The sequence below is a fragment of the Aptenodytes forsteri genome, unplaced genomic scaffold (assembly GCF_000699145.1).
Source record: "Aptenodytes forsteri isolate BGI_AS27 unplaced genomic scaffold, ASM69914v1 Scaffold121, whole genome shotgun sequence".
Classification (NCBI taxonomy): domain Eukaryota; kingdom Metazoa; phylum Chordata; class Aves; order Sphenisciformes; family Spheniscidae; genus Aptenodytes; species Aptenodytes forsteri.
Window position 1 is genome coordinate 1063499 of NW_008796219.1, and position 27977 is coordinate 1091475.

The 27977-nt window shown below is 39.4% G+C and overlaps 1 protein-coding gene across 1 annotated transcript in view; it reads right to left on the minus strand.

The window, feature by feature from the left end:
* Positions 1 to 27977, minus strand: part of ARHGEF10 (Rho guanine nucleotide exchange factor 10) — a 110293-nt gene that overhangs the window by 78848 nt on the left and 3468 nt on the right. Inside the window, exons 2-9 of the mRNA XM_009288928.1 lie at positions 13637 to 13804; positions 12015 to 12314; positions 10671 to 10737; positions 9374 to 9453; positions 8177 to 8233; positions 5380 to 5543; positions 1725 to 1841; positions 173 to 287 (exon numbers count right to left, since the gene is read on the minus strand). Coding sequence (XP_009287203.1) covers positions 173 to 287; positions 1725 to 1841; positions 5380 to 5543; positions 8177 to 8233; positions 9374 to 9453; positions 10671 to 10737; positions 12015 to 12314; positions 13637 to 13804 — 1068 coding nt within the window. The remainder of the gene's footprint in view (positions 1 to 172; positions 288 to 1724; positions 1842 to 5379; positions 5544 to 8176; positions 8234 to 9373; positions 9454 to 10670; positions 10738 to 12014; positions 12315 to 13636; positions 13805 to 27977) is intronic.

Here is a 27977-nt window from a genome sequence, read left to right on the forward strand (position 1 = left end):
ATGATGTCATGCTCAGCATGTAAAGCTGGGGGAAGAAGGAGGAAGGGGAGGACATTTGGAGTGATGGTGTTTGTCTTCCCAAGTAACCGTTATGCATGATGGAGTCCTGCTTTCCTGGAGATGTGGTTGTGTAGTGCCTAGTTGCTATGGTTAAACCACGACAGGCACATACCTTGAGAAATAAAAGATTTTGTTCTAATGAAAGAACGACCCTTTTTCACAGCTGCTTTTGTCTTTTCAAGCCCATCTTTGGTACCTTCTTTAGCAGCTCTCATTAGCTTTTGCATCTGTAAGAGAAAAAATACAGTCTACATGTTCAGTGAATAATAGGAACACATTTGAGCATACCATGCAGAATACTTTTGATCAAAATATCTTTAAAAAGAACACTGTCAAGTAGTTTAGGCTGTAAATATAGCCCAAAGTCAAAGGAATATATAGTAACTACACAGATTCATCAAAGCTCAGATCTGAGCACCTGTACTCTTTCTTAATAAAATCAAACCTGGAGAAAGGGATTTACTTCATGTCAATATTGTATGCAAGCCTGAAATAGCAGAAATGCTTAAGAACCCTTCTGCATTAAACATCTGAACTCAAAAGAGTTTCAAATTCTCACCTTTACGTTATATAACAAATAAATACTACAAACAGGTCATTAACGACCAGGGTTCTTGTCTGTCTTCCAATGTCCCACTAACTGTGTCAAAAATATTTCTAACCTAAAGATTATCCCCTAGACTTAGTTCTATATTAACTATATTCTTAAATAAACACTATTTTGCAGAAAATGTTACAACTAATAATTTTAGTAATTGAAGAAATAAGTTGATTTAATTAAGAATTGAATAATTTTATAGGACACTACTACAGCAAAAAGAAATTTCATGCAAAAAAAATAAAAATGAAAAGTATTTCTAACCTAAAGATTATCCCCTAGACTTAGTTCTATATTAACTATATTCTTAAATAAACACTATTTTGCAGAAAATGTTACAACTAATAATTTTAGTAATTGAAGAAATAAGTTGATTTAATTAAGAATTGAATAATTTTATAGGACACTACTACAGCAAAAAGAAATTTCATGCAAAAAAAATAAAAATGAAGTGTTGTTTTGCTAGGAAATGTTTATTTAAAAAACTGCTTTGTACTTTTGCTTTCCCAAAATGCCACCATGGCAAAAAATCCCCACTACTGTCAGAGCTGTACTGACATCATCAGCGACATCAGAACACAAACAAAGCTGTCTTGCTGCATTCAGGCAATTTCTCGGTTTGAGCCAAAGCTTTTAGTAAAAACACAGCCTTTTCATACTGGCTCTATTCAGAACAGAGAGCACCAAGATTCTGACTCTCACAATTTGATCCCGTGTGGCCAGAGAGCCACGGTCAGGCTAGCCCTGCAGAGCTCACCCAGGTCTCAAGCAGGCGCCGGGGCTGTATGCCTGGCTCATACTCTGGGATAAGGGCACCAGTCAGCAGGGAAGGACAATGCCCTATCTCATCTTCTGAAACTGTTACCATTAAAAATAAGCATGAGAAAACGTCCTTGACAAAGTACTTTTAAGACAAATGGCATAATAATCCAGCACATTTAGAACTCACTTCATACAAATTATTGTCTGCCTTTTCAAGTTATTATTAAAAGAAAAAGACAACATTGTCTGTGTTGGAAAAAGCAATCATTTAAACATAGCTAGTTACAAAAATCAACTACACTACCTTCAGCTCATGTTTTTGCTTTAGTTGCTGAATCTCTACTGCTCCCACAGTGTTTGCCATCAAATCTTTCATCTTTTTTTCATAATGCTCCTTTAAACGCATTAGGTCATGAGAAAGCTACAGTGTATAAAAAGACATAATCTTTTCAAAAAGCCTGCAGTGAAAACTTCATGCTAAAGTACTCATGTATATCATGCATGTTGCCCAGTCTGCCTACTGATACACAGACAACTGAGGGAAAATTATCATTTAGGGAAGCTCTGACCCAACGAATAGACCATCATTCCTGCACATCGCTGTACTTTTTGAAACCCAGTCAGGTGCCTTTGCGCTACGCTGGCAGCTATGTAGAGAGAGGGACAAAGTTGCTTGGTCTAAGCTAACTGCGCATTAATTATGTTGTGCACATCTCTTACAAACTATGGAAACAACGCATCAACTTTACCCACGAGCATCACTCAGTGGAGCACAAACCCTAGCGAGTGTATTTCTGACTATCCTTCAAAACAGTGCATCGGAAGAATTCTCAAAGGCTGAAGAACCTGCAGAGGTCGCTGGCACCTAAGATGGAGTTCGACAGTGCCAGCGAGTTGGGCAAGGAGACACTAACAGGGGAGGATGCACAGTCTTGTAATTCCCAAGTGCATGGGAATCAGGAAGCACGTGTTTTTCCTCAGCTCTATCATAGCCTCATTGTATGACCATGGGTGTAACCATCTCGTACATGAATATATCCATTTGCAAGGTAAGGAAACTATCCCAGAGAAATGCTCTGGAATGCGAATTAACATTTGTTAAACATTTTGAGAAAGCCAGATAAAAGAGGTTAAAATGTAACTAGAAAAAAAAAAAGAAAATATTTAGTGTGCCCTGTAATAGAAGTCCAACAGAAAAACCCTCAGCTGTCAACAGAGTTATTTGGCAAGAGATGAAAGCATCAGGAAAGAGAAGGCCTACTGAGTTGAAAACAAAGGGACAGATCCAGCATTTAGCTCCACTAGGCTGGGTCAGGATGCGATTACCTCCAACATGATGATTCTGGCATTACAGCAGTGTAATTAAGAACAGCATCTGGTTCACAGACTAGAAATATTTAATAGCAGAAAAACTTCCCTGTCTTAAAATAAATAAATAAAAAATAATCAAAAGTCATAATGAAAAAGTTACTTTGAGGGAAGTCATACCAGCACTTACAATTGAAAATCCCACCTCCAACCTTCCCATGCTTTTCAACGGACAGAAAAAATAATAAGCAAGGCAAGTCCCTCATAGGCTCTGAAAGACTACAGAAGGAGATGTGCTGGGAAAATCCTGTATCATCCATCACAAGACCTGAGGAGAAGTGAGTGCAGGGAATGGATACAAAGAATAGGTATAAAGTGGAGTGGTTTCTCAGCAATCCTAAAGTTTCTGTCTTTCCTCATCCTCCGCCAAACCTCTTCTCTAGTTTCCCGACTTCTCCACCTCCTAGTTAACCCATGCAGGTGCAGCAGCCCCTCTGACTTCTCCATCCACCAGCTAATGTGTTCCTAGGCTCCTCATCCCCACCCTCACAAGGCAATCCTCAAAACCTTTTGTCACAGGCCTGGAAAAGCCAGCTGCAGGGCAGTATCCCAGAGCACACCTCACTCCTCCCACCATTCCTCGGTCTCTTGCTCAGACACTCTGTACCTGATCCTGGCACCATCACTCTCCACCCACTGCCAACAGTTTCCTGTGACAGATCAAACTATACTTATAAGCATTTAAAAAATGGCCTTAAACCTTTGCACATTCCTATGACTATGGCCAAAGCTGAAGCTACAGATAATAGGAAAAGATTTTAAAAAAAGAACAAACCAGCAGCCATGTTAAGACTTACACACTCACATGGAAAATTATTTCCCAGTCTCTTCCAAAGGTATTTTAAAAAAAAAAAAAAATCAAATCAAACTCAGTTTTCTTCAGTCTAGTTAAAAAACTCCCCAGAAAGAAACAGCTGCAATAGCTTAAACTTGTTCTAGTCAGGACAAAACCAAAACAAAACCAGAAGATGAGCTCTCAGCTTACAAAGTGCTGATTTGGGTGGGCTCAAGTCTTGCAGTTAATTGCTCACTCCCCAATTTCCAAAGGGCAGGCAGCAAAGATGGAGGTGGGGGGAGAGGAGATAATGTCTACTGCAGGGAAACACAGACAGTGAGGCTTTTATTCTCGTCAAGGTAAGAAACCTGAAAAATGAAGATAAGGGTCCCACGGAAGAACAACCTGGCTACTAGCCCTACATCCTCCAGCCACAGGGTGCTGGAGCAGCTAACAATATGCAGCTGTGAAGTGGCTCTTAAATCAAATCACTCAGTTTTCTTCAGTCTAGTTAAAAAACTCCCCAGAAAGAAACAGCTGCAATAGCTTAAACTTGTTCTAGTCAGGACAAAACCAAAACAAAACCAGAAGATGAGCTCTCAGCTTACAAAGTGCTGATTTGGGTGGGCTCAAGTCTTGCAGTTAATTGCTCACTCCCTGATTTCCAAAGGGCAGGCAGCAAAGATGGAGGTGGGGGGAGAGGAGATAATGTCTACTGCAGGGAAACACAGACAGTGAGGCTTTTATTCTCGTCAAGGTAAGAAACCTGAAAAATGAAGATAAGGGTCCCACGGAAGAACAACCTGGCTACTAGCCCTACATCCTCCAGCCACAGGGTGCTGGAGCAGCTAACAATATGCAGCTGTGAAGTGGCTCTTGGGTGTCTATCCCCAGCTAGCATACACCGAGGGGCCCTGAGGATTTTGCAGTGACTCTGGGCACTGAGCCCGGCCCTGCCTGCCGCCACTCTGCCCCACATCCCCGTCCTCCAAGTGCTCAGAGCAGGGAACCAGCAGCAGGAGGCTGCCCAGGTCCCAGGCAAGACTCCCCTCTCACAGAAAGGGCACGAGGTCAGAAGGAGAGGAGCCGAAGCATCGAGAGCACGGGAGTCTGAGGCTCCTCCCGACGTGCAATCAGAAAGATGCAGCGAGGGCACGTACCCATGCTGTCAGTGTCTTCCTGCCTCCCGCGGCACAGATGTACCCAAGATACTAGACCAGAGATGTGTCACAGATGCATCGTTTTAATCATGCCACATCTCTTCTCTCCTCAATAAATGGTACAGACTTCTCTTTGATCACAAAAACCTTTTATTTTCGGGGTTTTTTTAAGCTCAGTCACCTTCAGACAACCAAAGTGATACAGATCTAAGACAGAAAGGTAGGGAACACTGGCAAACAGTTTTGTGACTTTTGAGCACCTGAAGGATCCCAAAACTTCAAGTCTTGTCAGGCTTACCCCCATTTGTTCTTCACATTATTTTCCACGCTCATTTACCACTTACACTAATCCAGCAGCTGCAAAAGAAGAAAAGGTGAGGAACCGCCCACAAGCAAAGTTAATCTCATTTTTAATTTCACTTTTAACCAATTTGAGTTTTTTCTTTTTTTAAGGAGCTTCTGTTTAATATTTTCATCTTTTCTTTTCCCTGTTACATTTGTTGTGGGCTGTCACTCCCACACTGATTCACATCTCCTTTAAAAAGATGCTGTTGGCATTTGAAACTGGATTGAGGAGAAGGGAAATACAGGTGAGGAAGGCAAGTGTTGGAAATCAGGATAACCTCAATGACTGAGCAGCACTGCAGGATACATACATGTCTTTTGTGGTTGCCTCGCAAAAAGGAGCTGGGAATTCCATTTTTACACTCAGAATCACTCTGTTCTTCATAGCTTTCAAACTCACTTGAACTCCACCCATATTCCAGCGAGCTGTTTCCACCATCATCACCATTTTCAACATCATCATAAATCATTTCCTCTGCAAGAATTAAGCCAAAATAAAAAAAGCTACACTGAAATTTCTGTTTGTTTATACACCAAAAAACTTGTTCAGGATGTACTATAAAGAACTATACAGACTTTTGTATGCACATTTTTAAATGTGAATTAAATCTAATATTCAAACAGCCAAACCGGGTCGTCTTTGTTGAAACAGAGTACTAAAAGAGGACAGTGTTATGGGTACACACCACAATCCTTTTAAAAACATGCCCTGCTCAAACTACATTGTTTTGTCCAAATCCCCAACTTGTTTTAGAAGAAATTCAAAGGAAGTTCGAACTGTAGCTGTGAACACATGTCTGCACTGAGAAGCACCATCCTTCCATTTGCAAGCTTGCCATTTGTCCCTAGGAATATATTCATCATCAGCTCAAATGACAAATGCTAAAACGCTGCAAGAATCAAACAAAAATGTCACTACTTCAAGCAGAACAAATCAGACCAAAGTGGCAAGAAACATGTTACACAATATTTTATGACTTGTCATTCTTGCAACTCCACCAGTCACTAGGAGTCCCCCGTATCTGCAGGTTACCTTGCCCATAATCTAGTCTAAGAGCTTGAAGTATTAACCTTTTCAAGATATAGAAAGCTATATTGCAAAGGCTGACCAAAGTATCACCTGTTAAAGACATGCGTCTTTTCGCTGGCACAGATGTCAAGTATGACAAACTGACTCAAAACAAAATGGAAAATTTTTAGTGCCAATTACTTATCAGGAAACAGGCATGCACTCTACATGCAGCATTATTTGTCATTACAAGTAGAGAAGTGTGGACACTTCTGCCAGGGATCCCTACTGTCAGAGGTTATAACGCTTCATTTAAAACCGTCTCATATTAAATTCAGTAAATAAAAGTTGTGCTTTCATTTTAAGATTGAAGTTTTATTTAAATTGAGAAAAAATATGTACTCAAAAGAAAAGCTGACATACTTTACACATCCATCTAAACCCTGGATTCTGTGATTTAAAAAATACATTTTGACCAATAATAAAATTTTAATATTAATGTTAATTAATTTCTTTAGAATTAACACAGAAGAATCTCCTCTAATTTGGAAGAATCAAATTTTAACAATTTTTTTTTTAAACCTCCATGCACGTCAAGATCATCCTTAAAATCCACTTACTGAAGGAGATATTTTAGTGGTAATCTAGCACAATGAATAATTTAAGAGAATCATCATAGTAAGTCAAAATAAGTCAAGACTTATAGAAGTCAAACTTTTGCAATGCCAGTATTGGGGCAAGCTATACCCAGTGATTTGGTGGACGTATCTTGTCCCTGTTTTAATGTAGACTGAGCTCTGACCGCGACTTTTTTGTAACAGTTGTGTCCCACTGACAAAATATACAATTAATAAACATCAACATCATGAATGTACAAAGACGAAATTTCCCTCACTACCTATTTTCTCAGAAACTTTCAATGTCTTTGGGGACAAACAGAAAGCCAAAATTTTAATTAATACCTTCTAGGTTAAGCTGAAAATTCTGACCAAGATGCTCAGCAGAGCTTTGCTCCATGTCCCACATCCCTCCCCAGCTCAGCCTCCTGGCCTTGGTGTATGTGCTTCCTGACTGAGCAGCCACAGCACAAAGATGTCCCTGCCCAGAGCAGCACAGTCCACTGAGGGACCTTCCAGAAATAAAAACATTCAAGTCATGAATGTAACATAATACTTTCAAATACTAAATGAAACAAATTTCAGTAATAATTTGTAAAACACCTTCCCTGAACACCACTAAGAACAAGAAATGAAAATGAAAAGAAAGCTTAAGTGTTTTCTTGAATCATTAACTTCAGTATCAAACACCTATACCCTCTGAGAGCCATGACAAGTAGATGCCGAGTTCCTAATAAGCCGATCCACTCAAACACAAAATCAGTTAGTAGCAACCAAGCTTTAAGCACAGTCTTCACTATAACCAAAAACTGCAAAGCAAATCTGAGCGAGAACTCATTGAAATAAGCTTCCTGAGCCCTAGCTCCACCATTCCCACTAAAGGTAAAATCTTGGCTCCAGCAACTACTATAAAATCTATTCTGCCCCCTCCAAACATGGTCACACCATCAGGAGCTGGACCACTCCAAAGCTGAAATAAAACATTTCTGTAGAGTCACAATCAGGATGGTAAATAGCCACTCTGAATCTCCTCTTCCATTTATCAGGTACTTTTATGTAGAATGGGGACTTTCAAGAATAGAGCAGCTCTCTGTATAACCATGACAATGATGCATTATCATATACCATTTAACTATTTAAAACACCCTTTTCCTACCTACCTTGCCCTGTTTAGGTCACTATAGCTACAACACCCAACACTGTAATTCTCTAATACGCAGAATACTCAAGCATTTGGGACAGTATCTATAGAATACAGCAGAATTCAGCTTCTGAGAAGAGTGGTGTAGGAGACCTGCTGAGATAAAGTTTTTCAAGAGGTAGTTTAATTCTGAACTTTGTAAGACCTACCAATTATTGACACAGTGTTAATTCCATTTATGTATATTTTAGGTACTTAATGAATGTATCTATTCAGTATACATGCACATAATTCCATATTACATTGCTTTCAACGTGGTCTGTATTACAAAGACCTCAAACCTGGTTCAGAGTCTGAATTTTCTCTTGGCACATCATCATAAATTACTTCATCTGGGTCTAAATGCAAAACAGAAAAAAAACCAAATGAGAAACCCCGTAAAATTTGAATGGGACCAACAAACAATGTTTAAGAGGCATTTGGACAATACCCTTAATAACATGCTTTAGCTTTTGGTCAGCCCTGAATTGGTCAGGCAGTTGGATTAGACGATTGTTGTAGGTCCCTTCCAACTGAAATATTCTATTCTAAAGAATTTTGGTTATATTAGCACATATGAATAAAATGGAGATGCGACTCATTCTCCACTAGCATTTTGCTAGTGCATCTAATCATCATTCAAATAATGCAATAATGCACAAAAACAGTATAAGGTATTTGTGAAATTTCACAGAGTTTTATCCGCATTGTTTATGATGACCTTTGGTAGCCTGAGAACAGAAATCCACTTCAACAGCCAACATTTCTCCCTCCTTTTTACAGCACTATGGTATGTTCTGTACTTGTCGAGGGCTGCTCATTGCCTTACTAAATGTCTGTAAAGAAGCTGCAATAGACATTTTTTGAAAAGAACCAACACTAAATAATGTAATGATCATTGTAATACATTAAGAGGCAGGACAAGGATGCAAATTCTTCAGTCACTTCAAGTGACATGTAAGACGAACCTCCAGCCCAGTGGGAGCAGCTGAGAACCGGCAGGATAACCTGTCCTCAAACAACACAGTCTCTGTTCTGGTTTAAAATGCAGCTGCCAGTCAAGAGCACACACTAAGAAAAAGTGGCAATTCCTTCCCTTCCACCTTCTCCAAGAACTTATTTGCTAATTACTGCATGAGAAGAACAATTTCATATACAGCCACAGAGCAGACCCTGAACTTGAGCAAATTGCCACTGTACACATATTGATGGAGCCAAATGATTTCCTTAAGACAGTGACGAATGATTCCATAGGCTCCAAAAAGCACTCCAGGGAAAACTGAACGTTAACTGTATTCTAAAATACACAATTTTATTACACTGCTGAATGTTTTAACTGGTAAAACTCCATTCTGGAACATATCTGAAAAAATACAGTAAAAGTGAACATGGACATTCCTGTAAAATATATATGTGCATATAGATACACACATACTGTTGATCACAACTTAAAACTGACCTTCTTCTATAGTTGTACTTCGGTGCTCACTGATACTTACTTTCCATCCATGCTGTATTTGCAGGGTCTGCAACCCACTTGGCCAGAGCATCATCCTCTCTCTTGGCCTGGTTATCTTCACTTGAAAAAAAGGCCATAAAATAAAAGCATTAAAAGCTACACCACAATGTTTTTAAACAACTGTGAAGACAAGACAATAAATATCTTGCTGCCTTCCAGTTCCCACTCCGAGGCTGCTGATTACTCAAAACTGCTGCTTCAGTATGTAATCAGGATATTAATAATCTATTTAACAGTCTGACAATTTTAGTCAAGAAATTGAAAACACTTCCCTTCAATTTCAAGAAATATTTTGCTTTTGAATTCTTCTACCAGAATACAGAAAACTCTCTCTTAGAAAGTAGCGAAGTGAGAGTGAGAGCTGCTCTTTCACTGTAAGTAAGACTAAAGACGTTCTGGGCTACATCAGGAGTCATCAGGCTTGGCGAGGCTGTTTTCCTCCTCTGGTTGGTGCTGGTGAGGCTGAACCTGCAGCAGCAGGTTTTGGCTTCCCAACACCCCCTCTTCTAAAGAGTTGTGGAGAAATTGAAGCCACCTCTAGAGAAGCCACCTCTAGAGAGACGTGGAGAAATTGAAGTCAGGGACTAAAGCACATGGCCTATAAGGAAAGAAGTGAAAGACATGGAGCTTATTTAGTCTGGTGAAAAGGATGCTACAGGGTGATCCAACAGCAGCTACAACTATCTGAAAGAGAGCTACAGAGGTGATGGAATTGGGTTGGGTTTTTTTTGGTTTGGGTTTGTTTTGAGGTTTTTGAGGCTGGTTTCTTTTCAGTGTCAGATGATACACAAGAGGGAATGGTCAACAAACTGCATATTGGAATATTTGGTTTGGACATTAGGGAAAAAAAAATTCAAAGGGTAGTACAGCAGGGAAGACAGCCCAGGAAAGCTGCAGCATCTCCATCCTTGAGGGTTTTCAAGGCTCAGCTACCAAAGCCACGGCTGATCTAATGGCGTGTTGGCAGTGGTCCTGCTGAAAGCAGCAGGCTAGACTACAAGATCTCCCGCAGCCTGTTGCAGCTGACGTTGCTACGATTCTATAAAAATTAAACCTAGAAACCTAGTTCCTTCAAAAATGTCATGCACAGTTATACATACGAGACCTCAACCAGTGCTGATTTTGGCACACAACCAGAGTTATGGAGTTAAGAAAATTAAAATAAACAAACATGGAAGCATCACACAACAAAAATAAAATATTTGATTTATCAAATGTAAGGTTTCTTAGGAATTAAGGTTTTACAGATCATCAAAACATGCTGAACTGGCAATCACCTATTTTGAGGCTCCTCTGAGTTTACCGAATTACAATGACATTCTTCAGTTGCTGACTGTGTACCTGCTAAGTAGAAAAAAAAAAATATAATCAGCAAAATGCTTGGAATAAAATGTCAGTGTGGTTCAAATGGTACGTTTTAGCACAAGAAACTGATTTTACTAGTTCACTGCTAATGAATAAACTACTTCTATACAACATTTTTATCCTTAAACACGTCTAAAAAAATTTAGAAGTTTCTTCACACTATCTATTTTTGCAAATGAAAGCATTCAGAGACACAGCAATTTGGTATAAGAGCTGTTAAGAGGAAATTACAATGTCTGATGCATTTAATTCTAATCTCAAACATATATTCTTCTACAGGTAATAACAACCACACAAACACATTCGCTTTTACTTGCCAATATTCCTAATGGTGGCAGACAGCAAAGGCTGCAAAAAAAAAAAGTATCACAGTACATGGAATTACAGTAGAATTGCTGCCTAGCTAAAGAATAGTATATTCAAAATACAGGAAAGAAATAAAAGGCAGGATATGGGGAGCTTTCTGTTCCTCCTGCTCTCTTGACTTTAAGCTGTCAGCTTTGCCAATTCTAGTTACAAAATGGGGAATTGTTCCTGTTTCTGTAATAATCCATCATTATTTCCCTTTCAAGTTTCCTCTTCTGTCTTAAAATTGTACTAAAGGACAAACAGAATTCGTCAAATTGTCAAGGAAAACATTTCACAGCGACTCTAAATCCACAAGGTTTGGAAAACAAACAAACAAACAAACAGAAGTGCATATAGAAAAGGTAAAAGGGACAGGAACTCTGCCAGAACATAGATAAAACATGATAAGGTATGAGAAGAAACCATTTGGCTTGAACACTGAACTGTGGCTCTGGAAATTATTTCATGACATTAAAAGGGAATTAGCATTAATCACTCTTGATGGCAAGATAAAGACAGGAGTCCTCCCTTGTACTGTATGTTGCAATACGGTGCCAGGAAAACAAAGGTCAAGCATCACCAACTTAAATAAGGGTTGAAAAAGAACTGACTGTGTACATTTGTTTTTTCTTATGCATCTTTAGTTAGGTATCTCAATCCTATTACGGCAAGCAGAGTCCCGTAGGAACTTTTTTTTTTTAAAATAAAAAATAAACTGACATTTTTCTTCCAAGTCTGACAAGAAATTTTAGTTCATACTGCAGGACAGAGTTCTTTTTCTATTTTGACGCAAAATCTCCCACAGACGTCCAGGCTGAGTGCTACACAAGCATTTACAAAACGGCACAGGTACCTGAAGTTAAACAAGGATTCCGCTTCAAATAAAGTAAGGTGCGTAAATACAGTACCTTCTTCATCTACAGAAACACTGCGTATTATGACAGGACTGGAGTACGCTGGCAGTATCAAAGGTAAATTAGATGGCACAGCATAGCCACAGGGGACAGGAACAGAATATCCACCGGACAAGTTTGGACTTGCACATTCGTCTTGAGGACTTGGTTCTGGTGATGAGGATGGATCCTTGTCTTGGATTGGTGAAATATTTATGACTGAGTAGGGATTTACTTTGGCTGGAGTGCCTTCTGCAGCAGGTTCTGATGTTCGTAGCTTCTCGCTGTTTTCTAAATTATCAGCCCCTTTAGTTGAAAAATTAAACAAACAAAAAAAAGTTTTATTTTTCACACCTGTTCAAGCTGCTTAATATTGCTCTTTGCAAATATCCTAAACACTGATATGATCCTTACTATACAAGCTGCTTACAATCTATGACTCATAAAATTCCCACACAGTAGTGCTATCCTCCCCATTTTACAGATGAGGAATGCAGCAGCAGCAAAACAAGCTGGGTTACGACGATGTTATGGAAAAACAATAACTGGATTCTAAATCCTGAATAGGAGGATTTCTGACAAGTAGCCAGGGTCCTCTTTTGCTGTCATAAGTACATGGCTGGAAACAGCCTTAAACCCTGAAGGCTAAAATCTGGATTCTAGATGAATTTGGATCTTACAAACACAAGAAACATTTTAGAAATAGCCATGAGGAAAGAAAAAGTTCACTGGAGGGACACTACTGAAAGAACAGTCCTGAAAACGTTCTGTTAAGAAAAGGGGGAAGAAAATAACTTTCCAAGTTTTCCTCTTTGAAAATAGATTATTTTCTGTTACACAAAGTTCCTGGTACTTCTAGAGACAAGCTGAGGTACAGCAGAACCAAAGGCCCCTCTGAAGCGAGCTGCCGAACTGCATCACAAGCAATCAAACGTTTTTGAGCTGTAAGTACAACTTCACAAAAGGGTTAGTGAGCAACAGATTTTCAGGGAAAGATGGTGTTTAAGTTCCAGGTTGTCAAACTGCATAGTCACCCGAAGAGTTATCCGTCTTTAATTGCCATGAGCACAATGACTCCACTTACAAAAGGAAATTGGATCAAAGTCAGCAAAATCAGCTGTTGTCTGTTTCAGCTGAATACAGTGATTTCCAGACTACACCTCAGCACTGGGAACATCTGCATGTGTTGTAACAAATGTTTTAATGTTTAATAAAATAAAACTTCTGTTTATCAACAAAATCCATACATTCAGACTCCATTTATTTTTATGCACGTCATCTCAAGATCAGCAACCAGCAAGCTTAGCTGTGAAAGCAGCTTATCTCAAGCCATCCACATGCCATTAGAGCTGCAAGGGCATAAAGTTTTCCTGTAGCATGGCACTGTGACTGAGACCAATCCATTGGTTTGGATGTCACACTTGGATGGGAAACCTCACAGGAATTACATGTGATGGTCACCTGCCTTGTCAAATCTACCACGAGTGTAACTAGCAGGAATATTCAAAGCATTTGTGTGGTATTCCCATGGAACCTCTTTTTACAAGTATTTTTACTGCATTGTCAAGAAAAGGCATCCTATAATCAGTTGACTATTTAGCCTAGTGGAGGCACAGCCCAACGGGCTGACTTACCTATGGTGTTGGCCTCTTGGTGCTCTATGCTACATCCAGGATCAGGAGGAGGTGGCACAAGGGCTTGCCTATCTGCTTCTGGTATCTCATCTCCACTGTCAAAGTCAAACTGTTCTCCCTCGTCCTCCTCTTCATCGTTCGTACCCGTGGCTTTTGGTTCATGCTCTAGAACTGTGCACAAAGACACGCTTTTGGTTGTTTGCTCTTAATAATGATTTCATGGGACCAGTAAATGTTCTACATTACAAATGAAGCTTATACAATGAACCCTTAGATTTTTAGGTTACTGGAACAGAACAAAAGCTCCTTGACATGTTGATAATCTCATGCAGTTTTCAATAAATCCTTTAGTGTAAACAACGAAATTACTTGGAAAGCAATTAAGAACTGATACTGCAAATACCCTTGCTTTTGTCATAATGAACCAAAACATTTTTAGGAAAACACCTAAGCAGCCGATTCTTTAAGCAAGAAAAGTAATCACAGATTAATTTATTTGTACAGGGACTTCGGGACTTTATAACTTTTAGTCATTTTTCCTTTCTAAAACTTCTAATTCTATTCTTTCTTAAGAGTGTCAAAATGCCAGTGACGGTAACTTTCTTCACACACGTCATGAGAGACCAGCAAATTGGTTTTCCTACTCCAATCTGAGATAGTTTTAAACCAATGACCTTATGCAACATGCTATTAGCCCTATTACCACACACAAGGTGCACTTTGGTGGAGGTGGGGCGGTTGACTTTTCAGTCCTTACCTTTGAAGAAGTAATGACTGAAATAATTACACCCTAATACAGCTAGGAAGTGGGAGTGTGGGGGGTATTTTTGTCTTTGCTTGTGAAGACCCTGCAGCACAGATTTGGCACTGTACATGGGGCTGGGGAGGGGGGGGCAGGGAGAAGTGCCAGGCAACTTCCCTCCATGCTATTTTTCTTACCCGCAGGAGTCTCGAGAACCCACAAAGATTTAAACCCCTCACTGCCCTATCTACCGCTGGTTTTGCTGTGCATTCACATCGCAAGAAGCCTGCCCACAGCACCCAAAGCTTCTGTCAGAGACACTGCACAGAGGAGGGATAGCCAGAGCAGCTGCAGGGAGGGATGCCCAAACCCACCAGCCTCCACCCTGCTTCCAGAAACCTTCACTGCAGTTCCCCGAAACAAAAGGGCTTCATCCCTCCCTCGACCTGCCTTAGCTGCTCTCCCACCTTCTGGAGGAGAAACTCTTATCAGAGGTCCCCTTGAGGCAGAAATGTCATCTGTGGAAATTTTTCAGCCCAGCTGACCTTCCTCCCAAGCTCTTCCTCAAACCCATGATCGATACCTAACTTTCACACAGGTGTTCAACAACATACTAAAAATGTTATAAAAAACCCACGTAACTATAGCATAAAAACATATACTAAAATAGATAAATATGTAGAGACACAAATATGTCATAAAAATACACACGAAGTTGGTAGGGTTCCCCCCGCCCCCTTTTCAGGTAACACAATATGAAAAACAAAGTCTTGCAAGGACGACTGGATCTCCTGAGTCACGATGATGCTATCAGCTTTTCTACCATCCAGGACACATCTTGTATCTTTATGATAAAACCCATACAAACCACAGCTCTAGACTGCTTAGATTGTCATGGTAATCAGCATTCCTGCCAAGACTTCTGTTTCTTCAGGCAGGCTGAGCCAGCATATTTTATCACAGCCACAAATAACAAGATCTTTCATGCAGCCTCTCTGTAGGAGAAAAAGTGAACTAATTGCAAAAATAGTAAGGAACAAAAGAGGGGTTATCCTGCATTTATTGCCATGGTTTATGGCTGAGGCAGCAGGACATTTAATTTAATTTTGATGCTTCTTTAAAATCCTTCGGTAAGAAGTCAGCCTTTGGATTAAGGCTTTTCATTTTTGCTTTTGTCCATTAGCAATATTTTTTTTTTCCTGAAAGATGCAAAAATCCTGCAGAGCTCTTCCACATGATTCATGACAATCACAGCATTCTTCCCAATTCAGCATCTGCCTGACTAGATTTTGTACTACTTGCTGCCTGACAGTAAGGGGGAAAAGAAGGAAAAGACAGGTGGTGGTGGTGTTTTATTTCTGTTTTTTCAGTTTCTTTATGTTTTCAGTATATCTGTGTACTTCAAATTTGGAAAACGCAAACCTGTGAAATACTAAGTAGAGTGGTTTTTGTGATTACCAGTGTGTGAAGTGTTGGTTAGTGACGCAGGCTAGGCAGATAAATAAGTAGATGGCAGTCACAAGCAGGTAACAGCCACAAAACCACAACTTTTTGTGTACATGCACTGCTATCCACAACTCCTCTCACTGTACTACAGAAATGAACCACAGCAGCAACCACTTCAAATAACATAAAGTAGCTCTGTCTGCACTTCATATGGAGGGAGGAGGAGGAAGATGAGGTTACTGTAATGAGTTGATCATTTCTGCAGGATTAGGCCACTCAGGAAACTGGGGCATTGCTGGAGTAAGGCTCAGCTGAGAGCCATGAACCCACCTGCTCACTGGAGGTCAATTCTAGACATTGGCAAAAGAAAAAGCGTGTATGCTTATGAAACGTCTGAGCCGCGCAGGGAAACATCGCGGGAGCAGCAGGCACCTCTGAGGTTTTGTGGCTGCTAGGTTAGGGAACTTCTGGATCCAGATGCTCCCTTAGGGCATATAAAGTAACTCAGGTATCAGATGCCTGATGACTCTCTACTCCAGCACTTTTACACTGATGCAATTCCCCAGGCACTGAAGTCCAGCACAGCGCCATTTGTCAGAGACAGACAAGACCTGCCACTGGCAAAAAAAGGTAATTTGAGACACTAAAAGCAAAAGGAATGACTCAGGACCCCGGAGCAAAACGTGGTCAACCAATGCACAATTCCCCTTCAACATGCCTCCCCATTCCCCCTAACAAAGCAACCATCCCATATTTTATGATTTTGGGAAGAAATCCTAACATAGGAATTGATTTTCTCAACTAGGGTAAAAAAATTGAAGGTGCCACCTAATTTTTTTTCCTGTTATGGCTGTTAATGCTGCCCTGTTTCATTTATTCAAAAACATTTACTTTGCATCAGAAATAAACAAGGCGTAGAACCCTGTAATTGGGCACTACAGACTGGAAAGATCCCCTAAATCACATCACTGATGGGACAGTGGGTTAAGATTACAAAACAGAAAAAAAAGAGAGAAATTCCCTTCTCAGATTACATGTCCTTTAGAAAGGGCACACTGGAGACAAATATCCTCACTTCAGAAAGTTTTAAAACTGTATTTCAGCTTTGCATCACTTCTGCATTTGCTTAATTCTGCAGGTATAAACTTTAACCGTTTAAATTTCCCTTCAGTCTCATACTTAATAAAAATATTCTCCTTTAAGCTTTTAATCTCAACAGCATACTATTTCATTTGATGGAAAAAGTATTTTAATAACAAAAATAAAGAGAGGGTGAGGGGCTTTTTGCTTCAACTGAAGAGCTGCTCAGCACTGCAGATAAATACAGATTATGTCATAGAAAAAAGACATCTTGAATAACTAGTTTTAAAAATACGTACTTTTTCTACAGTTGTTTGTGTTACATCAAAACAACACACACACACACAAAAGCACTTGGGAAGCGCTACAATAAATCAGGGAGACACACAGCACAGTTACACTTAGGCTGAATGGCTACAAAAAGCCACCATGCCATATTACAAAATCTCTTGCTCATGAAGAAAGCCCCAGTTCCTCCAACCCTTTAACTGTAAATCAAAAGGATCAAACCGAAAAGTGCATTTCCAGGCAACTGTACTTGCAGAGAAAAACTGTGGGGGTGAGGGGGGATTTCCAAAGGCCCCCTCCCCAATCACATAGAGGACAACTACTTCTTTTTTTTTTTTTTTTTAACATAATTTTAAAATGCACTTTTTTTTTGCCAAAGTAGTAATCACAGACTGCTTAGCATTACAGAGTCTGCCTGGAATTACTTCAAATAATTAAATTAGTTACTAAAAATCCAATTTGCCTTTTCACCACTACTCACACCCTTAACTTTACGCGTGCCAACCAGAGCAATGAGAATACAATAACTGATTAAACTTTTTCATCTTATGCCAATGCCATTCTTCAGGGATATTCTTGCGTTTCTAAAAATTTCTATTTGGAGTTTTAAAGCATGAAAAAAAATAAATCTGATATAATGGAAGAATTGCCTTCAAGTTAAATTAAGTGTGAAAGTGTGAATTTAGGATTAGAAAAAGGAATATATATTCTCATAATTGTTAGCACAACACACGGATTTATGACTTTTTCTGTGGTATGTTATTCGGTGAAATGACTTTTTCTTAAGCTTACTTCAAAAACAAGCTAACTTAGGCTGTGTTTCCAGAGACCTGCTGGGGCATAAGCAAATGTAAACAATTTTTGTTTGCTCCACCAATTGCAAAGCATTCTTGGCACCGTCTGCTTTCCCATTCAATTTCCTTAAACTATTTATAGTTCAATGTAATACAACTAAAGAGTTACAAGTTTAAGAGTGACATTAATTTTAAAGCCGAGATTAAGCTAGTGAAGCTTCATTAATAGTTTTCTTCAACAGTTTATTTTAGAGACACAGAACTAAAACAAAATAGCTCTGCACTTACTATCAAGTGCACTTTGAATACAGTGCAAACACACAGGAAAAAAAAGCACCCCTAAACTCTGTCCTCCCTTGCAGTCACGTAAATCAGAGATGATCCTGAAGAAGTCAACTGAGTTTCTTCCATGGAAAACCATGATAAAGGAAGAAGGAAACAGAACCCCAAGCAGGAAGAGTTCAGCAGTCTGGAGCACGGTAACAACAAACCTGGAATCCCTAGACGTAAACAGGTACACTGCCATCAAGAAATACCAATATTTTATGTTACGTTTTAAGGTTTGAGAAATATCTTTAGAAACCAAAGTAAGGCTTCTGTATAATTAGGAATGTCATCCTTGCAATCAGTTGTAGCCTTTTTTTTTTTTTTTTTATTAAAGTTAGCAGGGAACTATGGAACAAAACGAGGAAATGCATCTATTATATTTAAAAGACTCTGTGACAAAGAATTTTCTAAAGACTGCAGGACATGGTAAATATGCATGTTCTCAGAAAGGAAAACTGTTTTTCCTTTCTCCCTCTAACAGTCACTTTTCTTCCAACAGATCCATTTTTTTAAATTTTTTGGGGGAGGGAGGAGCCTCTAGAGTGTAATCTATCTTGTATATTCACTGAATGCCAAATTTTCCTTTTTTTTTAAATGACAAACACTTTTAGTCACTTTGAACATATTACACTGACTGTTTGAACCTTACACTGACTGATGAAGAAAATAAGTGTAAAATGCTTCAGATGTAAAGTATCTAATTATTATTTAGTGAAAAAAATATTAATAAAATTGAACCTAAAGCAGACTGGCAGGAGCTGCTTGTTCTTATTCCAATGTGCAGTTTTAAAACATTTATCTTTGTTACTCATGTATTTTGGATTGCAACAAGACACTTGGGACTACATAGACCCACCTTCCTTCAAACTGAATTCCGCAAATGCTTCAACTTTCTACAAATTCTTGAGTATCTTGAAATACGCAAAACTTTTCAGTAAAAAAAAAAAAAGTTTACTATCTCAGAATATCAGTAGGTATTATAAAATTTGATAACTTAAAGGTTACAAATCAAAGCAAACAGCCAGGCATAGCAATCTGAGTGCTTATTATTTAACCTTGATACACTCCAGAGATTTCTCAGATGAGATACGCTTGCCTTTTCAGACCCTTATTTCTAAAGGTTTAAAATCTGCCCAGCTCCTCACGTAAGTGTACAAGGCACTAGATAGAAGTAAGAAATGGAAGTGTGCAGATACCAGGAAATAACTGAATTTTTGAAGTTATCATTACTTTTGTAAAACTAACCATTTGGGCCCAAACATACCATGCTGACTGTGCTCCATGATGAAATGGCTCTCAAGCTGTTCACTTTTTATTTCAGGTGAAATTTCATAGCAGAGGCTTGGCGTTTGTCAGGAAGGTGAACCTTGTGCTAGGAAACACTTGTGCCTGCAAAAGTTCCCCGATTTGGCCAACCTGTAAACCTTTGGAAAATGACAGTTGATTCATATTCAGCAGGAACTTGCAAAAAGGTTTTAAGAGACTCGGTCACCACTGGATAGCCTCTAGTTTCTCCCAGCTTTTTAGCACCGATTAGACTGCATTCCTACAGCTAGAAAGCAATACGGTATGTTCTACCTGCTCATGTCTCCCACTCATGACCACGACTTCTTCAGTATCAGGAGAGAAAACTGAAGTTAAATATTCTTTTGCGCTGGTACCTGGCTTACGCATCTCTCTTCTGCCTTCCCCAGATGACACCTCTACTGGCACCTGCGCACGGAGAGGGGCGAGATGTGCAGAGTGACTGGGCAGGGCAGGAGGGACCCCATAAGAGGAAGGCTGGCATTAAGAGCAAGTCCTCTTGCAAACACTGCCCTTCACTGACACTTCCAACTCACAGCGTGACATTTGCCAGCACACCACTGGCATCCATAAATCAGCTCCTCATGCGGTCACACAGGTGGAAAGAGTCTATTTTGCTGGGGGAAAGAAAAGTCTAAAGCAAAACCATGTATGCAAAAACACATGGGTGAGCGCTTCTTCCCATGGGAAGCAGATCGCAGCCAAGGACTTTCATTCCCCTTTCACTTGCAGTTGCACTAAGCTGGCGCTGCAGGAAACCCAGGTCCCTGCAGTACAGGCATGATGCTAATTACATGCAGCTTGTGCACGTATCCAAAGCATGACCACAATGTCACCGTTACAAGTCTCTGTGGAAAACAGTTAAAAAAAAAAACCAACAAAACTAAACAGTACACATTAATGCAAAAAGCGTTTCTAGTGATGGAAACAAAAGCAAAACCACATGAATTAACAGGCTCTCCCTGCAAATAAACAACAAAGAAATAAGTAAGAATGCCTCTTTAGTATTTCATAAATACACACATTACACACTGATTATGTTGTCAAGCATGCACAACAGATATTATTCTTCTGGATAAAAAACAAACTTAAAATTAAAGTCAAAAGAACGATGAATCTGCCTGCTCAAGTTTCAGAGAGATACTGCTAACAACAGCAGGCTTGAATACTGAAGAATTTTATTTCTTGAAATAAAGCCCAGATCTGTGGATGTTAGGAAAGATTTACAAATACCAAACCCGCTGAATCTTACAAACTACTCACAATGCTAAAAATTAAGTTTAAAGTTAGCTACAATTTAAAAGAATCGAGTTGCAAAAAAACAGAAGTCTAAAATAAAAACATTAGACATGAACCAGGCTGTCCAGAGAGTAGTAGCAGCAACACCAGGAAGACCTGTACTCCTTTGTAACTCCGCAAGATGCTTTTCAGTGCTGGCTACGGTATAATCAGAAAGGCTGCTATGTAAAATCAGCATTTTATGACCATTTACTTTAACTGCCTTCATACTCAGCACGCTGGCAACACTGATATTGCCTGCCACGGCCAGAAACGTAGACCAAGCCTGGTCCCTGGACGAGCAGGTCTTTTCCACGTCAGCACCATATTAGTAGATTCTGCCATTAAAATTTCACCAAGAAATGTTGCTGATGTGCAGCAAGTGAAGTCCTTAAAAGGAGGTGCTGTAAGGAAAGTATGTACAGCCATTATTTGGAAAACTGCATAAATACATGATAATCCCTATCTATGCTGAAAAAATCTATCCATATTAAAGGCTATTAGCTTTCCATCAGTATTAAAGGAATACTAATACACTTCACACTTAATAGTACCAAGGTCAATGGTCTGAATTAGTATAAATGCCACCAGGCACCTAACATGAGGTATAGCAGTCAAAACACAAAAGCTACCTTGCTGTCCGACATGTCTGTTGGTAGATAGGTGCTGATGATGGCTGCGTAGCCAAGCTCAGCCTCAGCTACTGTGCATACAAACCGCTGAACTTGCTTACAACATGCTGCCAAATGGACAGTCCACGCAGGGAATGGGAAAACCAGAGAACTTTAATAAAACAGAAATCGAACAGCAGAAGGACGACAAAGTCATTGGGAAAATGAAGTATCCAGCTCTGCAAGTGCAGGGATGGAGCATGTTTACTAACCATAGGATACAAGTGTCATGTGAAGAAAAAAGGAAAAGGAAAATTTTCTAGGAAATGCAGTTTTGACCACGTAGTTGATATATTTGTGAGAAAATAACCATTTGTCCTGGTTTAAACCTCAGTTGGCAACTGAGCACCACGCAGCCGCTTGCTCACTCCCCCCACCCCACCCCTGGTGGGATGTGGGAGAGAATTGGAAGAGTAAAGTGAGAAAACTCATGGGTTGAGATAAAAACAGTTTAATAATTGAAATAAAATAAAATAAAATCCTAATAGTAATAGTAATAATAAGAAGAAGAATACACAAAGCAAGTGATGCACAATGCAATTGCTCACCACCCACCAAACGATGCCCAGCCAGTCCCCGAGCAGCAGCTGGTGCCCCCCGGCCAACTCCCCCCATTTCATATACTGAGCATGATGTTGTATGGTATGGAATATCCCTTTGGCCAGTTTGGGTCAACTGTCCTGGCTGTGTCCCCTCCCAGCCTCTTGCCCTCCCGTCCTTGGCTAGTGTAAGCACTGCTTAGCAACAGCTAAAACATTGGTGTGTTATCAACATTATTCTCATCCTAAATCCAAAACACAGCACTGTACCAGCTACCAGGAAGGTACTACTCTATCCCTGCTGAAACCAGGACACCATTTTTAAGGAAATTTCCACCAGTGAGAGCAGTCTGGCTTGTTTTTTATTTCTTCACATTTTTTTCTAGCGGATATAATCTATTAATATCTAGTTTTCCAAATAATTACTTTTTACATTGAAGCAATTACTGTTTAATCGTTTGAGGAATATGCATTCCTCTAATACAGTCTGTTTAATTCTAACTAGTAACATGAAACTGTTGTATTGTCTGATAATACCTTGGACTGAAAGGACTTTAAGAGTAATTGGGAGTCCAGTGAAGCAGAAAGCGGCAGAAAGAGACCTTGGAGGCCTAAAACAGGGAGCATGAGATCCCACTTCTGTAGAAAGAAAACATACAGTTCGGGTACATAAACTGTGTATCATACTAAAAAGAGCTGAAACCCACCAGAGCAAAAGCTTAAGTATCCTAGGTCTTGGATCACATCTAGCAACATATTTCTACCAGGCTGACGCATTTTGGATATGAAGTAGTAAGGGATTTGACTTCATTTTTGGATCACGTTTCTTTCTCTACCTTGCCAGCAACCGTACATACTTCCTAGATTGAACCTTCAGATGACTTTGGCAAAGGGATGCCTGAATTCTGGGTCACTGGTCCAGGCTGAACAACCCTTTATCTAGCAATGTCAAAACTGAAGCACTTGCTGGCACTCCCAAAAGCAGCACTTTGAACACCTAAACGCATCTGAGTTCCTTATCACTATCGTAGGTGTTCATACGCTCAGCCTCCTCCCGTGGTAAGGGCCCACGTGGGGCTCAGAAGATGCACGTGGCTTCAGGGATCGATTTGTCTTTTTGTAACAGTCTCCATGTAACACTCCCAGAGCACTGCGTGCACCCTGTTCACACACTTAAAAATAACTTAGATTTAACTATTTGTGTTTTCTCCTCAATGTATTCTGAACAAGGAAACAATCTAGAAATAAACTTTTACAGCAATTTACAGCATCTTTTACTACAGAAAAATTTATAGACTAGAATAGAATGGTTATGTCCTGTAAATCCAGGACAATACTGGAAATATTTTGGATTTCAGCTGGCTTCTCACCTACTCATTTCTGTTGTTACCCCTTCGCCCAGCCTACAGAGCACTATACAGATAGACTGATTTGTAAACAAAGTTTAATATATGCAAAGTTTGACAAATCCATTATCCCAGCAGCTAATGGAGAGGGAGTTTTATAGCATCCCCTTTCTTAGCATTTGTTTTAATAATTGTTTTAATGTGTCTTGCTCTTCTTTGCCCTAACATACTACGGTCCTGTTATAGCTCAAAAAAAAGTATACCTGTGGAATTCAAGCAAACTCATGAAAACAGTAATTCTTACATCAAGACTCACTAACTGAACTCTCCGAAACCCTGTTTTACAATACCCTTTTAACACAGCTTCTACCAGAAATTCTATCACCTCAGTGGACACTGGCTTAAGCTGGACAACGATGGTGTTTCCTTGGGACTTTTCAGTCCATCAGCCTCAGAGTCCTTCTCACCACCTCCTTTCGTTAGCCACTGAGGGGAAAGGAAGCCCTGCCTTGGCCCCAACATTGGCCAAAGACAACTGCCATAACCAAACTTCATGATTCAGAGCTTCAGCCCGTCCACACGGAAGTGAGGAAGGAATTTCTTCCAACATGAAGAGTCTTTTTAAGCATTTGGCTGGCAAGCATTCTTCATGTGCAAACATCACCCCACACCATCAGATACACAAGTGGGAAAGAGCAATCCCAGCCAAAGTTAATTTTACTTCCAACTTCCTTTGCAATACAGGCGACTGCTAAGATCCTCCGGACACATTACACTGAACCAATTCACTGCTCCCGGGGCAACATTTTGCGTCAGCACCTGGATTTCCCTTTGTCTCTCCCTGTGACATACAGAACTGGGAAATACAGAGACTGGGAAGTTGCCCATCAGCGTGGGCATCCCCATGGCACAGGAGCACACACGTTCTTCTTCCAGCCCCCGGAGAAACCTGTACCAGCATGACAAAAGATTTTTCAGGAACTATCATGCTTTCACCTAACCAAAGTTACTGAGCTCAACAACAGACTATTTAACAATGAGATGTATTCCTGCAACAACCTTTCTTTGACAGACTAAATAATCTTCTGTATTCATTTTAATGAAACTATGACAAGGTCGCATCTCCTGGAAAGATTAGTTCAATGAGGGGAAAAAAAGAATATATAGAGGGTTGGAGGGTTTTTCCCTAAAAAATGTTTATCAAGTATGTTTCCCTCAGATTGTTAGGCATAGTTTCAGTTCCTCTCTGCAGCAAAAGCAAGCAGCACCTAATAAATGTTTCATTCAATAATTCAGACACTTTATTTAACTTATCATAATGCAAACAAGCTTTTACCCGTGCTCATGCACAACATAAAAGAATTTTAACAATGTATAAAAAAAGTTAATCTCTGTAAACTCTAGAGTAGAATCATTACAGAGGCTTTAAGCATGGTTAGTAAATATTTACTGGGATCAGTGAAACGGAATTAAAAAAACCCAAAACCAAAAAAATCTCTCAGTTATTCAGCAGCAATTTATCCTGACCAGTTAATGCTAGATACAAGTGCGAAAAAGGCAAAAGCAGCAAAGAAAAAAATAATTCACACCTCTCCTTATATGTTGGCTCACTGTTTGAAATTAAAATTTCAGAACTTAGCTTACAGAAATATTCATTGCAAGAATACCCAAAAATTAGTACAAATTTCTTTACAATTTGGTTGTCTTTTAGGCAAACAGTACTAGTTTCCCCAAGCCAAAGATAAAGTTTTGCTGCCACCCCTTGGAAGCCCTTTATTTCATCATCAACGGCTCTTTTCAATAAACATGTCTGGGCCTTGTCCCTGCACACAGCTAGCAAGTTAAGTCCAGCAGTAAAGTCACCTTACAGAGCAGCTGAGTGAATAGAAAAAAACAACTATAATTTATTATTCAGAAAGAAAACATCAAATACTACCAAAAGGATTAAGTCAACCTCTCCGAAATCTATGACAGTGAATCACATTTGACCATTTAACACATTATAAACATCTAGCAAAGCTTTTACTGGATTACTTCAAAACAAAATAAGATATAATTACATCTATGTAAACTGTGTTTTCTTTGTAGAAGCTAAAACCAAAGTTTTTAATTAATCTATTTTCTTTCTATTTCTTGTTTTTCCCAACGCTCAAATACACTTGGCTAGAAGAAAAACCACGTAATTAGGAGTGGCATGTGACACCGTAGCTGCATTTTTGCAAAGGGAATTTTCTTGTTACTCTTTGTTACACAGCTTGTCTGAATTGTCACACAAAATAATTGATCCTTACCTTAAACAATGCATTTTCCTTTATTTACTGAGAGAAATGTGATCTTTAGAAATAAATAAATTGTTCTGTAACAGATGGGATGTCAGACACCAGCAAGCTACTGCCAGCTTCAAAAACAAGGGACCATTCATAACTACAATTCATATTCTGTTCTCATTCTTCTGAAATCTTGGCTCCCCTTTTACCATCATTTGTAACTGTCTGTATGCTGAAAATAGATATCTAACAAACAATGCCGTTTAGCCCAAGACCAACTCCCTTTATAGCTGCAGTTTAATTTAAGCAGTGCTCTTATTTCAATCCCCCAATCATAGTAACGTCTTTTTATTTTACTTCAGTCCAAAATACAAGCTTATGTCCACCCAGTGTTCTTCACTTCTATAAACTAAATTGTAAAACGTACAAGTGCTTTACTTGTCAATATTATAAAAGCCCCAATTTAATGGCTTCTTTTCTCAGTCACAAATTAGCTTATGAAAACAGTTAAAACCTAAATAAACTATGAAATCATTCACTAAACAGCACAAAAGGTAACTAAATAATCTGAAAGAAATATATGTAGCACACAGAATAAAAACCAGTTCCCCTAGCAGAGAAACACAGTCATCTCTACAGCGAAACACGGCAGCCGTCCAGCAGCTCCCTACTAGGGTTGATAAAAAATTTTTCTAAGTTTGTTTCGTTAGACTATGTAAAGACATCCCAATGGGAACTGTTATGAGAGTATAGTTGTTCCTACTTCACTCTTACCCTCAGACTCAAGCCAGACTTCCTTCTCAGGGACAGAGGAACTACAACTATTTTAGTGTTCCGGCGCTGGCAGGCAAATGACAAAAAATAACCGCGGAAAGACACAATCACAGCACTCGATCACATACAGGATATCCAGATTTAAGTCCTTGGCCTCCTTGCTCTATGTCTCTCCGTATCAGGAACAAAGACATATCCGACTCACAGCCCTAGAGAGCTAATCATTTGTATAAAAAGGTGTATAAAATGCTTTTACGATTGGTGTCTAGGATATATCCTCAGTCTGTTTTCAGTCTAAAAAAACAAGTTTCATCCCACTGAAGGACATCTTAGATCCTAAACTTCACCAGAACAAGGTTTCTCACCCAGCTTTACCCACGGTACTGGGGACAGTAGTGTAGATGAGTGAACATCCAGCTCTCCACTACACCTGGTCTTTAAGGGAACCTCACGCTTCCCAAATGAAGAGTTACAAGTGATTCTCTCTCAGGTAAAGAGAGTATTTGGCAGTAATAAGATGACTATGCTATCAAATTCTTTCTTGCAGTGTCCTTGTATGAACACCGAAATTTCAGTATTTCACTTTAAAATTTTAATATAAACAATATGTTAATTTCCTATAAATAGGAAACAAAATATATCGTCTGTTCACGATTCAAGAACTGTATTGCAATACAGCCATACTCTGAATCTCATCGCTATATATTAACCTACCTTGATAGACTCAACTAATTATAAAACAGAACTTTAAGTTTATTTTAGGTCTTACAACTGTTGTAAAAGGCAACTCAGTGTAGGACAACTGGGATGAATTTTTGGCAAGTATACTCAGTATGAGGAAATACACCCAACGTTTTCTAATAGTTTTCACAGAGAAATCATGAGGTATAGTGCCATGTACCAGAAACAGAGAGAGAGAGACAGAGAGAGAGACGTATTCAGAGATGAAAATGCAAAGCCAGAAGCCTACACGCTGCCCCCAGCTTCCCCTGGGCAAGAAGCTCTTTGTCAGGTATCCATCCTGCCGAGCAATCAAAGCTGGTTTTCCTTTTGAAACAGGCCCCAATAAACACCTCTGAAGTCCTCACTTAAAGAAAAGGACTTCCACTTTGCAAGATCTTAAGATGTTTTTCAAGTAAAGAAATGAAAAACAGCCAGAGACCACATCTCCTAATAAAGTAGTAATAGCACAAGCACAGGTCATCACACACAAATACCACCCTAGCATTAAACATCCGATCTCCAGTCCTAGCTGGTCAGTGTGAAGGTGACTCCTCTACAGGAGAAGCATGATGTGATTCCTGATTCTCAGAATTACCAGCTTTTTAATTCCTCGCTGCGTAGTCTGCAGTCCACAGCATATCCTTTTCTTGTCTAAATGGGTTCGGTTAAGGACACTCCATTACAGCAACCAATTAAAAACATAATTATAACTTACAGCCATGAGAAAATTTGCCATTTTCACTTAGCTTTTGAAAAAGGATTTT